At 38.4% G+C, this 16,720-nt stretch overlaps 1 protein-coding gene across 8 annotated transcripts in view; it reads right to left on the minus strand.

The window, feature by feature from the left end:
* The window catches only part of arhgef12b (Rho guanine nucleotide exchange factor (GEF) 12b), a 98,794-nt gene that overhangs the window by 16,384 nt on the left and 65,690 nt on the right, over nucleotides 1-16,720 (minus strand). For 7 of the 8 annotated variants that reach the window (XM_052097672.1, XM_052097665.1, XM_052097681.1 and 4 more), the window contains 12 exons: nucleotides 16,412-16,522; nucleotides 15,921-16,013; nucleotides 15,788-15,830; nucleotides 15,221-15,353; nucleotides 14,896-15,033; nucleotides 14,168-14,200; nucleotides 11,047-11,161; nucleotides 10,853-10,958; nucleotides 9,800-10,006; nucleotides 6,459-6,603; nucleotides 4,206-4,241; nucleotides 3,394-3,548 (listed from right to left, as the gene is read on the minus strand). In XM_052097672.1, coding sequence (XP_051953632.1) covers nucleotides 3,394-3,548; nucleotides 4,206-4,241; nucleotides 6,459-6,603; nucleotides 9,800-10,006; nucleotides 10,853-10,958; nucleotides 11,047-11,161; nucleotides 14,168-14,200; nucleotides 14,896-15,033; nucleotides 15,221-15,353; nucleotides 15,788-15,830; nucleotides 15,921-16,013; nucleotides 16,412-16,522 — 1,315 coding nt within the window. The remainder of the gene's footprint in view (nucleotides 1-3,393; nucleotides 3,549-4,205; nucleotides 4,242-6,458; nucleotides 6,604-9,799; nucleotides 10,007-10,852; nucleotides 10,959-11,046; nucleotides 11,162-14,167; nucleotides 14,201-14,895; nucleotides 15,034-15,220; nucleotides 15,354-15,787; nucleotides 15,831-15,920; nucleotides 16,014-16,411; nucleotides 16,523-16,720) is intronic. The other variant, XM_052097647.1, reaches the window with a different exon arrangement.

A 16,720-nucleotide genomic window follows, 5' to 3' on the forward strand; every position in this document is an offset into this window, starting at 1 on the left:
GCATTTATAGTTAAAGTAAATCATTCACATGTTGCTGTGTGTTGTTGTACTGAAAAGAAGGTAATAAATCCTGCTTCTTACTTTACCAAAATTGTGATGATGCAGTGTTTCTTGTCTCCATGTAAACCTCCATTTCGATAATTCCCTACATTTATATAGTGCTTTTCTAGGCACTCAAAGCACTTTACATAGTATAGGGGAATCTACTCAACCACCACCAGTGTGTAGCATTCACCTGGATGATGCGATGGCAGCCATAGCAGGGTATATGCAGGAATCTTGAAGTTAATTTTAATACCTTTTCAAGACTTTTTCAAGAACTTCTCAATATTTTTTAATACCTCACCGCCACTTCAAGCTGTAACCATTTACATCAGTGATACTTTTAACTTAACAGTTTTAGTTTGCGATAAAGACTATAGACCACTCTGATACAAAAATATCAAATAGGCTGGGATAGTAAATCAAAGCAAAGTTTATTAAAAAACAAAACAAAACTTTGCTCCACCCTCAACAACAATCGTGCTGACATGTGCCTCAGTTCTTCTGATTTTGTTCCCAGCAGCTTCTCAGTTTGGACCAATTCGTTCCGTTTTTCTTTACTACGTCTTCTGAGGATGTTGGACTTCGTGATCAGTTGTGCCATTAATGTCCCAAATTTCCCCTCTGCCGTTTGAGTTCAGTGAATGGTGTTTCTCCGTTGTGTGGAGACACCACAACACCTCAGCACGCAGTGTTGCTGTGCCCCCCAGAGCCACTCTGATGTCGGCTGCAGAAGATGAGGAAGCAGAGACAGCCCGGGTCGTAGCTGTAGCTTCAGGTGCGACTGCCGGTGGTGTAACGACGTTGGCACTAGGTTGTGGTGGTGCAACGCGATTACCACAGAAGCCAGCGATGGAGAGCTGCCACTCTCGGCGTCTAGCAGCGGCTTTGTGGCTAGCACAACACATGTGGGACTTTAACGAGTTAATGCCCATTGACACAATACTTATTTTTTCTTGCATAATGTACAATATGCCTCCCTGACATTCCCTCGACTGGCTGCAGCCACTCTTTGAAGTCCGGCATTTCCATCCAGGACGCTGCAAATTTGCACTTCCCCATTCTGTTCGTGAGTTCACCAACCTTCTCTTAAAACATTTCGGTGCGTTGTAATACGCACTGGGAACGCCAGAGCGTACATTGTGCTTTTGAACTTCCGCCCGCCTGCCCTCTCTGGTGCTCTCAGAGGCAATTTACGAACACACCCACAATAGCCTAGTTTTTTATGTACCTGTTCGTTTTTTTTAATAAAAATGACTAAATTCACACACTTTTATGATGTTTTTGGGACTCAAACTGTTGGACAGCTAATTCAGAAAAAATAATTTCAAAATTTAAGACTTTATAAAGCTGTGATAAGACTTTTTAATACTTTTTAAGGGTCTTAATTTTCCCAAAATTGATTTATCACCTTTTAATACTTTTCAAGACCCCGCGGATACCCTGCATAGTGCACCAGGACGCCCACCGCACAATAGCTATTGGTGGAGAGGAGAGCGATGTAGCCAATTCAGGGATGGAGATTATTAGGAGGCCATGATAGATAAGGGCCAGTGGGGGGAATTTGGCCAGGACATCGGGGTTATACCCCTACGCTTTTCAAGTGACCTAGGATTTTTAATGACTACAGAGTGTCAGGACCACGGTTTAACATCTCATTTCTCATTCATTCTGCCTGTGCAACAGTGTGATACAACGATGGCAAAATGCAATATACGGTAAAACTATATGCATTCAAAACCAATGAGTTTATGAAAATCATAATTAATGATGATATGACGACATACATTGCCAGCCTGTAATATAAAGCAGCATAATGTAGTATTTTGTATCGATAAAATAGCTGGAAGTGGATGATACCGGAAATGGTACAATTTCAAGGTTGATAAATGGCGGCGCCCTAGTTTCTCTGAAAAATAAAGTGGATAGTCAGGGTCCGAAATGAACACCCTCTATTTGGCCAGTGAGTTTTGCAGCATCATAGGCCACTCTGGCAGGTGCTTTTTTCTTTTCAAGGGGGCTCTGCATGTCTACATTTCTGAATTTCCAGTGGATGTGGGTGTAATGTGAAATTACCCACCAGCACACATTACAAGTTCTCTGGTAATGATCGCTTTATAATTCAAACTGAATGATATTCATGACATTTGATTTCGATAACGGTTCTATAACGTTCATTCTTCCAGCAATGCGTACAGAAAACCAGACTAAAACATTTTGTGTCTCCTGTATAACTATTAAGCACAGCAGCAACTATCAATGCTACTGTATCTACAGCTTGAGATGAGACAAAGTGCTACTCACTCCAAGTTAACAGAGAACCGCTACTGTGTTTAGTATACTTTAGACTCATGAGACCCACTCGTTCATATGACAACATATAGTTTATAATACTAATTTAGTTATCGTTGTATTAAGTGAATAATCTGAAAATGTATTCTAAATGGACTATCTGGTAATCAAATATTTCATAAATAATAAAACAATAAAATTCTTAAAAAAAATAAATAAAAAAAATCACTTTTAAACAATTTTGTCTCCAACCAATTTTTTTTCCAACCAAAAAAATAAATAAATAAAATTGGCTGGTAAGAAATTTGACTGGTTGGTAAATGTTTTCATCATCTAACAGCCACCTTGGCTGGTGGGGTAAAAAGTATATTTTGGACCCTGTTTATAGTGTATGTGCTTCTCCCCTTTCCCACTGCACTCCCAGTAATGTTGAATTCTTTGTGATGTATTGACTTGTTGATATGATGTATGGCTCCATCCTATGACGTTTGTTATTCGGTCTGTTCAAGCACATGCACACTCTTCAAAAACCTGTAGGAACGCAGCTTATGCGTTAACATGACCACATAAGCTGCATTCTCCGGGAGAAACCCAGGTGTGTAAAATCGCTTTCTCTTAGTCCCTTAAACGGCATAAGAAAATCTACGTTCTTGTTCCAAAATGCCGCTTTCTGCAAAAACCCTAAAATAAAACTGTATTCTTATGGACATGTAGATGTGGTCAGTGTGTAGTATAAACATATTACTTCTTCCCTGTAATGATGGAAGGACCTGCCCTACATTGTTTCAGTAGTCCAGTTACAATTGCTGTTCTCTTGTTAATTACGTTGGTTCATTTAAAACCTAAATTAGTGTATTTTAAACGGTTAAAAGGCTGATATAAATTTGAGAGATTGTGTGATGAGATTACTGTTCAAACAGAGTAATTAGTGTAATAAATAATTCCAATATAGTCTAGAAAGTCATTCGTTGCTTATTACATTGTTTAGAGTAACAACTTCACCACTGTTCATACAATGAACCACACGTCTCCACAGCGAATGCTCAGGGTGTCACTTACCATTGATGACTTCCTGTCTCTTGATTTCCTGAGGGGTGAGTGTGGCCAACACATCTCTGCTCACCAGCGTCTGCCAGTGAGGATGCTCCAGCTCCACCTCAGCTACCTGATCATCTTCACTCTGAACATCTCCAGAGCTCAGCAGCTCCATTCTGCTGTACAAACACACTAAATAACTAAACACAAACTAAAATGAACACATCAAAAATCCAAGTGAAGAAAAGGCACAAAACCGAAAAACACATCAACCCTTTACAGTAAGTGAAAAGTGACAGTCAAAGCTCTGCCACATAGTTCCAAAAAACTGACGTATGGTTGTACATATAAGAGTAGTGATAGACCAATATATCAGTCAGGCCAATTAATCGGCCATTTTTGTATGCTTTCCCATGCAAAGTTTGGAGATTAAAAAAAAGTGATAGATTCACCTGATTCTGAGAAAATATTTAAATGTCAAATAAAGTGCAATAAATGTAATCATACAATTTAAGCAATTTTGTGAACTTCCCATTTGCTGTTAAATACACATTGTTGTGTAATGGAAATATTACAATTATTTGGCCTATGGGCCATCTTGCTGTCCTGATATTGGCATTGGCAATATAAAACCCCCAGATAAATTAAAAGGGGATGAAACACCCCACTCATATATTTAAGGAGATTTCATTATTTCCACATTTAAGTAGATAGGAGCTGTACTTGCATGACTGAAAACATTGTAGCGGCCCACACACGTTACAAATATGGCCCCCGAATTACCTAAAAAGGTACTCAAACTCCATATCGATAAACCACTCAAAGAGATCACTCACCTCCGGTCAGGCCTGGGGGTCCCTGTGTCTTGTGTCCTGAAAGGTAAAACACAGTCCGATTACCCTACAACACTACCAACACCTTAAACAAACCTTCTAAAAGCCCCGTGTCATCATCGTTACTCCCTCTGTCTCCTCCAGAGCCCCAGTCATGAGGTAGCTCCTTACCATCCATCTTTACAGAGTGTCTGTCCTAATAAGATCACTTATAGAGGAGAGCACTACACTACAACCCTTTGTTTCAACCTCAGAGACAGAGAGAACAGATATAGCTGTGAGGCCTTTGGCATGGACGCTGAGAGATAGACAAGACTGTTCTTACTCTAAACAGCATGATTTTCATCAGAGAGCAGCTGCTTGTCAGTATCTTCTGCAGGAATGTTTAATGCAAATCCAAAATAAAGAAAAGCTTCCAAAATTAGAATGTTTTAAGGGTATGAATTCTGCCAATTACAAGGATGGATTAGGTGACTTAGTCTGGGACATTTAAATTTATGCAATTAATTGTGATTGTCACCCGAACACTTCAAACCAACAAACGATATAAGGGCACAAAATGACGACAACCAAGCTAGAATATGGTAACGTTAACAGATACGCTTACAATGGAGCAAGAAATGTAAACACCAGGGGCCTGATGTATATACATTGGGTACGCAATTTCAAACATCCACCCCCCTGTACCTGATCCATTTTTAGGGGTTACGCCCACAAACCTCTTTAGTATTCCTCAACCTTTCTTTTCTGAATAGTGTAGTGAATTTTAGTGTATAGGGTCAATAAAGACCGGTGTTGATGTTTTTTTTGTTTTTTTTTTACACTTCCACAAATCAAATTTTTATGATAATTTCATATCTATATAAGTTTACTATCACAGGATATATATTTATTTGTTTATTACATGACAAATGAGTACTAGATTCATACAAATTACTACTATATCACATTGATTTTCTCTGTGACAATGTTGAATTTTCCAAACCATTTAGGTACGAGGTCAGAAATGTGATTGTAACATCAGCTTAGGATCAATGCCTTTTACATGCATCGATAATCGGAAGATTTTCCCTTTGATTATCAATTTATATATCAGGATATATAAATTTTTTCAGATAAAAATAGGGCTACCCATTGAGCAATAGTCTTTGTCTTTTCAAACATATTTATCAACACAACTTTAAATCTTGTAGAAAATTAAATCTGAACTATATAAAAAAATGTTTTTGTTAAAAATGAACAAATTGCCAGTACTGATCAAGCACATATACAATCAGTGTTCAAAACAATGTCCCTACTTTTCCCCAATTCACTAAGGTAAGCCTATAAAAATTATTTGTATTTTGAGCTGTCGGGTTCGATTTGGTGTGAAATTGCTGGCTTATGACGTTCATCCTTATGTCATTACATCATGTCCGCACACACAGGAAAGAAGTGTCGGTTGTCCCGTGTTCCGGCTGGAGAAACTAACTACACTGTTCAAATCAGTTCAGTCACACTCACACAGTTCAGGGAAGCATTGCTGCAGTCTAGATGGATGTTTATCTGTTATCCGTTTGGCAAAGTTGTTTACCTGCTGTAATGCTTGGATACGTTTTCTGGTAGGGTTGATGAAGCTAATATTGTTTGTCATGCTCTTATGAATCAAACATAACTCTTGTGTTACCCGATCGTTGTTGTCTGGTGAAGTTACTGTGACGTTTAATATGTATGACTTCTGAAATTGCCTTCTTGTAATTGTTATATTGCATATTTAAGCATATTATTTGTACATATAACAAAGTATATTTAATCCCCATCATTAATGAATCTTCATTTTTTGTTTTTAGTTTATGGTGTATAAAAATAATAAAGTCTTCCATTGAACGTCCTGTGCAAGGAGCTCTAAAATACCTGCCCTATGTTGTGATACCTGTGCCTTGTGACCTACTTCAGTAAATGTTATATCACCCCCTTGTGGTCTCCCAATGCTATTATGCCAGACATTTAACAGAAGCCAAACTGAGTGAATTGGACAGCATGCAAGTTATACTTCTGATTTAAATGTCATATATGTTAATATATCTATGCCACAAAAATATATTGATAAAATATCGTGCCAATCAATAATCGATATATTGATATTTTATGACATACCTAATTGTAACCAATGATTATATATCTATAGTTATTGACTAGTCTCGATTTAAGCACTTACAAAACAGTGAAGATTTGAAAAATAATTAGGAATTTCTGGATGCAGATTGGCTGACTCACTTTTCCATCTCAGGCTCCTCTTCCTGCAGATGTTCCAGGGTACAGGGGCTGAAGTCAAAGTGAGTGTTTGAAGACGACGTGTCCTGCGGGTCTCCTGAGACAGCACTCTCTCCCAGTCGGGGCAGTGCTGAAAAGGGAACTCCACCTGATCCACAGCCAGAGACACAACTCGTATCAGAACAACATAAGCTATCAGCTCTCAGAATTCAGCGCAGAGGAGGGGGAGCTTTGTAAGATAGACTCATCTTAAAAATGGCCTTTGCTGGTTATTAATGTTTTGACCATCAACATTGAAACAAAAAACACCAATTGCTTTATTTACTGATTCCAATTGTGCATTCAAAAAGAAAATATTAATATTACAACATCTAAGAAAAAAGTTCTCCATCTTAATCCAGCAAAATAAGACCTCCAATTTAAAGCAAATTTGAAAGAAAACAGGCCAATTATTTCCTGAAAAGGACGAGTTTGTGGCAGAGCAGAAATGCGCGCTGCCCCTTTAAGGATCCACCACCACAAACTAAAATGGCTGCTCGTCATATTAACAGGTGACAACAATAAGGCAACTATAAATGTAACCAGGAAGATGGTTGTTGACGGCCCAAAAAGAAAAGAGAGATTATGAGACTGGTTTAATGGGAAGTTAAAGTGTGCCAAGCTGAGGAAGGAGAAGGTTTGATTTGTGTACTGTGATATGGAATAGGGACGTGATCGGAGAAGAGAGGCCGAAACCACAAGGGGAGAAATCTAACAGTGCTTATCACCAGAGAGTGAGGCCTGGATTCTCTTCATAGCCGTTGTTAGCACTTCTTCAGTGAGAGTGGAGTGGCATGGGTTCGTGGGATCTGCAACTGCCGAAGAGCTCCACGTTCATAGTGTGACGGTGAAATAAAGGTCTATAGTGGAAGCGCCAGGAAATACCTTGATTTCTTCTGACTTGCCTTTATTCCCTTGTGTTGGACTCTCGCTCTGTGTCCTGCAGCATTGCCCACAGTCACCAAACAGGTACATGCAAAACTCTCCGTAAACCATGGTATGGTATTTTGTTTGAGTCTTTGACTCCTTGCCTATTTGTTTACTGTTTTCTTTATTTAAATACAATTATGCTTTGCTACACCATTTTGTTATAGTTTTATTTTATGTAATTGGTGGCTTTTAGAGCTATCTGGGGCAAGCTATTAATTTTGACAGGCCTAAACCTGTCTGGCACCCGAATTGTGTTATTTAAAATTAGTACAGGGGCCGCCACCGTTACAAGTTAGAAGCAGATCTGAGCGGTCGAACCGTGACCCTGAAAACAAAGACTAGGAGGGCTTATAACAAAGCAGACAAACAAATATGTCTTAATACATATCTGGAGATTGAGCTGAAATATGAAAGGGAGGGAGGGAGTGGAAAGAGAGAGAGGAAGAGAAAAGATTCAGGACAGTCAAGCCTCTATTAGCCCTTTGCCACCGACATGGTTCGGGTGCGGTATCCTGTGCCGGTGCGAATTCTCGAACCGTTCCACACATTTCCACTGCAGAAAAGGCAGTTCCGGGGCCCGAAAACCTGGTTTCACATTGACCCCAAAAGCATGCTGGTCTCTACGCAGGAACCGATTACATCAGGTGACAGAAGGCGAGATAATGTTTTGTCACCATGGTAAAGTTTTCCCGGACAACAACAGTAGCTACCATCTGCAGCAACGAGTACTTCTTCACTCTATAACAGCAATAAAAAAAGTCACATCTGACCACAACACTTTCACCCAGTTCTCCTCTGAATCATTCAGATGTTCTGTCCGGCGCTGCAGGATTTCAGTCCTTCACGGCGTAGTGCGTTACCAATTGATTTCTTGGTGACTATGGTCCCAGCTGCCTTGATATCATTGACAAGTTCCTCCCGTGTAGGTCTGGGCTGATTCCTCACCGTTCTCATGATCATTGCAACTCCACGTGGTGAGATCTTGCATGGAGCCCTAGACCGAGGGAGATTGACAGTTCTTTTGTGTTTCATCCATTTGAGAATAATCGCACCAACTGTTGTCACCTTCTCACCAAGCTGCTTGGCGATGGTCTTGTAGCCCATTCCAGCCTTGTGTAGATCTACAATCTTGTCCCTGACATCCTTGGACAGCTCTTTGGTCTTGGCCATGGTAGAGAGTTGGAATCTGATTGACTGATCGCTTCTGTGAACAGGTGTCATTTATACAGGTAACAAACTGAGATTAGGAGCAGTCCCTTTAAGAGTGTGCTCCTAATCTCAGCTCGTTACCTGTATAAAAGACACCTGGGAGCCAGAAATCTCTGATTGAGAGGGGGTTGAATACTTATTTCCCTCATTAAAATACAATTCAATTTATAAAATTTTTGACATGCATTTTCTGGATTTTTTTGTTGTAATTCTGTCTCTCACTGTTCAAATTAACCTACCATTAAAATTATAGTCAGATCATTTATTTGTCAGTGGGCAAACATACAAAATCAGCAGGGGATCAAATACTTTTTTCCCTCACTGTATATGTTTAAATATGTCCTCAAAAACAAGAGTAAAAGCTGTATACATACACATTGTGGCGCACCAGGTTTCTTTATGTTTGAGGCAGTCACGTTAAACTACCATGTAGACAGTAACCTGTTCGTCACCGTTCGGCTCTCAGGTCAGTGGAAAAGCACGGCCGGTTTACAATAGACTCCAGATTACCCAGGCCATGAACCAGCCGAGCACATGCTCAGCAAGAGAATAATCGCAATTTCGTTGGAAAAGGGTTATATGATATTATGGTCCCTAGTTATGGCTCAGGTTCCTCTCTCAAGGTTAATCTGTGGGACTTTTTCACCCTTTTTATATCGTCCACCGAGCAAATATCATAAATCTGATCTGATTTACTTTTTATCATTTAGCAGATGCTTTTACCCAAAACTAATTAAAAACAAGGAACATCACAAGCAATTTATATCATACAAGATCCAACAATATTTGTAGTGTCACACTGATAAGATTTAAGAGTAAGCTAGAAGCTGATGCTGGAGAGGAAGTAGAAATGCACAATAGTACAGAAAAGAGGGCTCGTTTAATTTATAGGAAGTGCTCTAGTCAAGTGCTCATGCATTCAGTTGCTTTTTGAAGGTTGTGAGATTGCTTAGAAAAGTAATAGCACAGCTCTCCTCAGCAAGATGCAGTATTTGAGGTATCAATCACAAATGGTATGGGAGGAATTTCGCAATGGGTTTGAAACAGATTTTTTAAATATCCACAAGCATGAACAATAGTAATAGTGATTTAAAAAAAATGGTGTGTAAAAGAGCACTTGAAAGAGTGGATGAGGAGGACAACAGATGGTCGTTACAGCATCTCACCAGTGTCAGAGTCTCGGCTGATGCTGTCTGTGCTCTGTGCTGCAGGTGCACTGTGAGGAGGTGATGTGATCAGAGCAGCGTTGCCATCTGAGCCCTCACTGGACTGACTGCCCCGTACCGAAGGAGATGACCCGTCTGCTTGCTCCCCAGCACCCAACGGCAGCTGAGGCTTCTGCGAGCGCTGTTTTGGCTCCAGAGCCTTGCTGACTGCAGCGACAGAGAGAGTGTTACTCTCATTCTGATTAAGTTATCTATGCAAAATCCAGAGTCCCCTCACCATTTGACCAATTACTTTCAATTTCCATAAGTTTAAAAAAATATTTTATAGAGAGAGCATACACATCTGGGACGGCATGAAAATGAGTAAATGATGAGATAATTTACATTTTTGGGTGAACTATCCCTTTTAAATATTATAAAGCCAAGAATAATGACTTTAAATTGAAGACAAAAATTCCCAATGTTTAAGATTCTATTCATTTCCATGACCATTCCAGGCCTGGAAATAACCATTTTAATATTCTTTGATCCTTCAAGCATTTCTTTGACCGTCAAAGCCGGTTACCCTGAAAATCTATATGTGTGTGTGTGTGTGTGTGTCTACAAGCTAAATGTAAACCACAAAAAGGGAATTGACACAATGCTTTCACAAAGAATTCATTAATGTCAAACAGAGATTTCCCACTAACAGAAACCAAACCAAAACTGCAGATGAGAGGCTTTTCATAAGAAATGATCTGGAAGAGGTCATATTGTGTATATTTTGTTATATTACACATCTTTTGTACATGTGTACCATGACTATTTCTCACCACTTTCTCTGACCCTTAGAATTAGAAAAACATATTGTGTCTACATAGTATATTGAAACAAAATCCTGTTTTCCATAACTAGTTCCCTTTAAAGAAGAGAGGTAAATAGCTTATTTATTTAATAACTCATTTAATATTTACAAGATAATGACTAAATAGCTGCAAAGACTTGGTGTACCAGTATTTACACATCATTTTACTATGCTACTGTAAGACTTTCAAAATGAATCGATCAACTTACGCGATGAAGCGTCAATCCTGCTCGGCCGTCTTGGAGGGAAGACACTAGAAAATCTTGGTTTCTTGGATTTCTCCTCGCTTCCATCTTTCTCAGGTTTTATACTCTTCTGTTTAGGGGACACAGAGACTGGTTTGATTTCACTGGTTTCATGCAGTCATGTGGAGACTGAGTGAGGATGTTTGCTGAGTTTGTACCTTTATTTTAGGGAAAAGGTTCATTAGTTTGGGCTTGTGATCCAGCCCTCGAGACTCCTTCACTTTTACACCCAACTGCTTCATATACGACAGTATCACAAACTGCATGGTGCTACTGTTAAGAGAAAATGCAAAAAAGAGACAGAGAGAGAAATATTTATCTCAACATTTCCCTGGTTTGTTTGCTTGGTGACAACAACTCCCTGACCCCAAAAAATTACTTTTGCATCATGTGCAAGGAACAGGCACTCAAAGCTATTGATATCAATGGTCTACTGATATAGACCATTTTGATATATACATTTTGCTTTCATTCAGCAAAACTATACTCAAACTGATGAATATTTGTGACTTTTTTTAATGCCACAAATTGCAGCAAATATTCCTCGTGGTTTTGTGTCACTTTGCTGCATTGCGCTTGGTATGAACAGGCCTTCAACAGTGCCAACAGCAGCACAGAAAAAAAATTACTTGCAAATCAAAGACAAAAACTTACGAAGACCCTTAGAGGATTTTTTTTTTCTGAAAAAGTTTTGCCTCGCAATAAGTTTTGATTGCCCTCTCAATAGTTTTGCGTTCCCTCACAATAAATGTAGCATGGTTTTACTATAGTAACCATATTTTAACCCTGAAATTGTAGTAAAACCATAGTGATAATAGAGGAAAATGAAAACTATGGAAATATAATTCAGAATTTTGTGGGTTTTATGGTTTTAATACAAACACCATAGTATTTGTAGTAAAGCCATAGTAAACACAAGAAATACCATTGTAAATCTACAGTAATTTAATACTAGAGGGAATGCAAAACGTATTGCAAGGGAACGCACACTATCGTGAGGAAACGTAATACTTATTGGGAGGAATAATAACTTATTGCAAGGGAACGAAAACTATTGCGAGGGAACGCACACTATCTCTATGCTCTTGTGAGCCATCTGAGAGGACATACAGCACCTTAGTCTCCGCTGTCGCCCATAAGGGCTCCTGAACGGTCACATGCTGCAGTAATTACACACCACTAAATACCTGAGCTACAGAGCTAGTATTTTGGTTTTTAAGCTTAATAATGCCTAATATACTTTCAGGGTTTCTGCAGGTTTTACATTGAAGACTTTAAGACCAACTAAAGAAATTATAAGGAATAAATTATAAGGAATATAAGGAATCAATTGAAGGGAACACAACACGTCAATATGTTCTTTAAATGTATTTGTCTAGAGTCATATATTTATTCACAACTAATTTTACAAAAAGTATCTTAAGGCTTGAATACCTCTGCTCCCAACCACCAGAATGTGGAAATAACTTTTACCTTCTGATCAGACCCATTCTATCAGATATATTCCTCTACAACACTGCTGTGTCACTTACTGACAGATGCAGCAGCACATAATACCACCTATACAGTATACTGTTCAATCAATATTTAGCGATCTAATGTAAGCTGTGTGGTGCAGAAGTTAGTCCTAGGCTTCACTCTAAAATAACTTAAACAGGGTGACCAGACATTTTGACACATATATTCCACAAGACAAAATAGTAACTGACTGTACACACATTATCCTGCTCAGAAGTTTACATTCCCTTGGTTTTTAATATGGTGTGTTGCTTTCTTGATGATCAATGACTGTTTGTGTAATAATTGTTCATGAATCCCTGCTTTGTCCAGAGCAGTGAAGATGTCCACTTTTCTTAAGAAAAACCCCCCAACTACTGTACAATTATTTGGTTTCTCAGCATCTTCTGCACATTTTAGTTCTTCAGTAGCTATATGATGAGATCCAGCTTTTGACACTTGGGACAACTGAGGGACTCATACACAACTGTTACAAAATATGCAAACAATTACTGGAGGAGGCAACACAAGAACCACCAAGGGGTGAACAGGATGATTTGGTGTACATAAGAGTACATTTTGTGTTATGTATCTTTTGAAGGGCAGTACTACATTAAAAATGTATAGATTGTATCTCTTAATAGGCTATTTGTATCCTTTCTGAAAGGGGTGTGGAAACTTATGCACTTAACTGTATAGGCCATATAGTTTGTGAAAATGTATATTTGATTTAAGATTTAACCACATTTTAGCTTTTTTTTTTTTTAAGTACAAATTTCACATAGCCTATTCTATCCATATGATGTCATATTGCATGTGTAAGTATGAAATTACTTGTCATGTCAGGTACATATTTTAACACACAATTCACAACATTGTAACCAAAAAATCAAAATACAACCCACACATCTCAAAATAGAAGTCCTTGTACTACATTAAAACTGCAGTGTATCTGTCTGAATCTGACATTGACTGATTTACCTCTGTGCTCATGGGGAAATGAACATTAACAGTGACTGAAAATACTCGCTTACAAATTCACGAGTTACACTAAGAAATTGATCGGTTTATTTCAGCTCATTGTTGAAAACAAATTTTTATTGGTGCATTTATTACTAGCGCTGACTGACAGGACGACAAAGAGCACGCGCCAATCGCATGATGTCATTGCCGTAGTAACCAGATACATTTCATTTGTTGAAAAACTAGAAGGAAAGTATCGTCAAATCAATGTGCATTGATTTGACAATAAATACATTGTTTAGAGAATTGTCGGGACACACCTGGTCAAAAAAATGGGACACCTGGTCACCCTACTTAAACACAAAGAGAAAACAATCCCTCATAACATTAAATGACATGACCTTATAAACATAAGACTTGTTGCTCCGACTGAACCTTTTTAAAGCCTTAATTTGCAAAAAGGGCGATTTAAGAAATTTTTTGATCTTTTTAAGGCCTGCAGATCCCTGTACTTTGATGTTTTTCTTTTATTGCTACTGTATATGAAATAATGATATCTCACTTTAGGTCAGTGTACCCTTAATTGAAAGTACTGTCTTGTTACCATGGTATCAGATTCTATGGTACTTTTTTGCAAGTGATATAACATGGTACAGAATATTTACCATATAGTACAATACCCCAGTATTACATAATACTAAATAATACAGTCTTTGGTTTAATTTTTTTTATATTATATTGAGTTTTAGTTTATGTGGCAGTAGTGTTTACTCTGAGATGATGTAATGTGTCGGTCGTGGACATGAGAATTCCCCTTACCACTTATCTTCCTCTGTGGCCTGTGACGTCAACCTGAAACAAAACACAAGCCGCCGTTTACCAAAGTATGAGAGATTACGCACACACACACACACAAGACTTTAAGTTCACAATTTTAGTACTTTCATGTATTTATTTTTTGCCCTCTTTTGATTTAAACCTGAACCTGAGTTTACTCACAATGCTATCATATTAGTCTGTTTAATCTTTTTTCCCCTACAAAATGAGTGCCGTTTGTGCCTCTCACATTATCAAAATATCAGAATGAAATACATTTCTAACAAGTACATTTTAATGTACTGAACTGTAATTGTGTCAACCCTGTTACCTCTCTAGAGGCATACATGCCAACATATATTAATACAGTATATATATATTGCTATAGTAATATTAATTAAGCTTACTGGCACAATGTATTTGTTTAGCAAAACACATCATTTTCAAAATCGAAAAGGTGCCCGTTTCATAGAATGACCCTATTTGATTTCTCGCAATAAAAAGCAGCTGATTGCGATGGTTAAATGTTATTGCGGGAGGTTAATGAATAAGATGCAGGTTCTAGTGCTGAAATACCATGTGCAACTGTTTAGTGAATTCACTCCAGAGTGCTTTCATTTGGTTAGAAAAACATACACCCAGGGGGCAAATATTGGCTTTATAGAAAAGTTCATTTCTGACACTGGTATATTCACACAAAGAGAGACGTCAGTGTGCATGTGTGCACTTACAATACGTCCTCTATCTTGGAGATGATATGCTCTGCACAGGACCGCTCTTTCTCCAGAGCCACCCGGTCTTTCATTCTCTCAGTGTCCAGACGGGTCAGCTCCGCCTCAGCAAGTGTCAGACCCATACTGCGCTTGTGCCTGAAACAACACAACAAAACATATCAAACAAAATACTTGAGAAAAGAGGTGACTATACATTCAGGGAATCTACCTCACTGGATGATTGACACTTGTGCTTGTACATTGATATTGAAGAGTGAGTGCGTGTGGAGGGCTTTGCCATGTTCTATATCACGTGTACGTGTTTTAGACGAGTTTATCTTACCTGAAGTCCTCTAGGTTTTTCTGGATGTCAGGTAGAAGTGTGTCCTGCAGCTGCTGAACATACTGTCTGTGGGTGTCCTCTGAGATAGGCTCGGGCCTCCTCCTTTCGGCATTAACCGAGTGTGCAGTCCGCTCTACATTCACATGCACATCCACAAAAGTTGTTCTCGTTACATGCAAAGCAACTAAACTGAAATGTCATTCTGCACTGACAAATGGAAATGAGATGCGTGACACTTAAGACAGGGATTTGATGAGAGCACATCCTAGATTCATTACAGACATATAAACATGTCTGGTGTCTAAACATTTCTATTGTTTTATACTGTATGATTTAAACCCTAACAAACGTCTTTGTGAACTTTGTTTTGCTTGAACAGTGTGCATGTTCTTTCTTTCATTTAAATAAAAGCCATTTGGTTTGAAATTTTGGTATCTTATGCAATTACATGTATACAATGAGGCTAAACGTCCTCTGTAAGATCAATCAATGATAAAGTGATTAAGGAGATAGCTGTCTAACAACATCAGATCAATACTGTACATCAGTTCAGAGGTCTAATCTTACCCAGGTCAGCTATGATCGAATCAGGCACAGTCACTTTCAAACTCTGTATAAAAACAACACACAAAGCTCATAGTTATAGACCATTTCATCTACACAAAGCTAAACAAGCTGAGACTTTTATAAGGTTCCTCACAGCTGTTTTGTCTACGAAGAAGGTATCCATGAGGATTCGCCGTGTCTCTTTGGAGCTGGTCTGCTTGTAGAGTTCAGCGTAGAGGTAGCACAGCTGCAGGATGAGAAAGAGAGATTATTGATGTAATTTTGTGTTTTGATGTCTTGATGAGGAAAAGAGACGGCTGCATGAGACAGCTCAAAAGAACTGGAACTGTAAATGATTTTGTGTTGATAAGGGGCAGACATTATACGTTTTTACTTCTTTCTGCTCCTTTTCATTCATGATAAATGCTGTCGTTGTATTTGTTTTAAATGAATGAAATAAATAAATAAATAAAGAGACACTTAAGTAGTTTGACTCGTCTGATCTGAGACCAGCATACATAAATACACATAAACAGCAGCCAGCAAAATAAATAAATGGCAAAAAGTAATTTTATTTCGTTAGATGGTTGGAACATACATGTCTTTGTGAGAGGGTTTGTGGGAAAGAGGTGGGATTGGTCTCACCAGTGGCGCAGGGTCAAACTGAGAGACCACATGATGGACGAAAGCTGCCAGGTGAGCAGGCCGAGATTTCAGGAGGTCTATACTCTGAAAACAGCTACACTGGCCATTCATCTAGAGAAACAAAGAGAACAAAGAGAAATGCATATATTATTCAACTTTAGGGCAGAACGTGTGAACATGTCAGGTACTTTAACACATTAAATTATGAGTAATCGATTACTTTAAATTTGATCCTGTTTTTCTTATTACAAACTGAGCACTATGCATAAAATACATCTTGATTCAAAAATGACAAAACATTTGCACTCA

This window comes from Xyrauchen texanus, chromosome 3, assembly GCF_025860055.1.
Source record: "Xyrauchen texanus isolate HMW12.3.18 chromosome 3, RBS_HiC_50CHRs, whole genome shotgun sequence".
Taxonomy (NCBI): Eukaryota; Metazoa; Chordata; class Actinopteri; order Cypriniformes; family Catostomidae; genus Xyrauchen; species Xyrauchen texanus.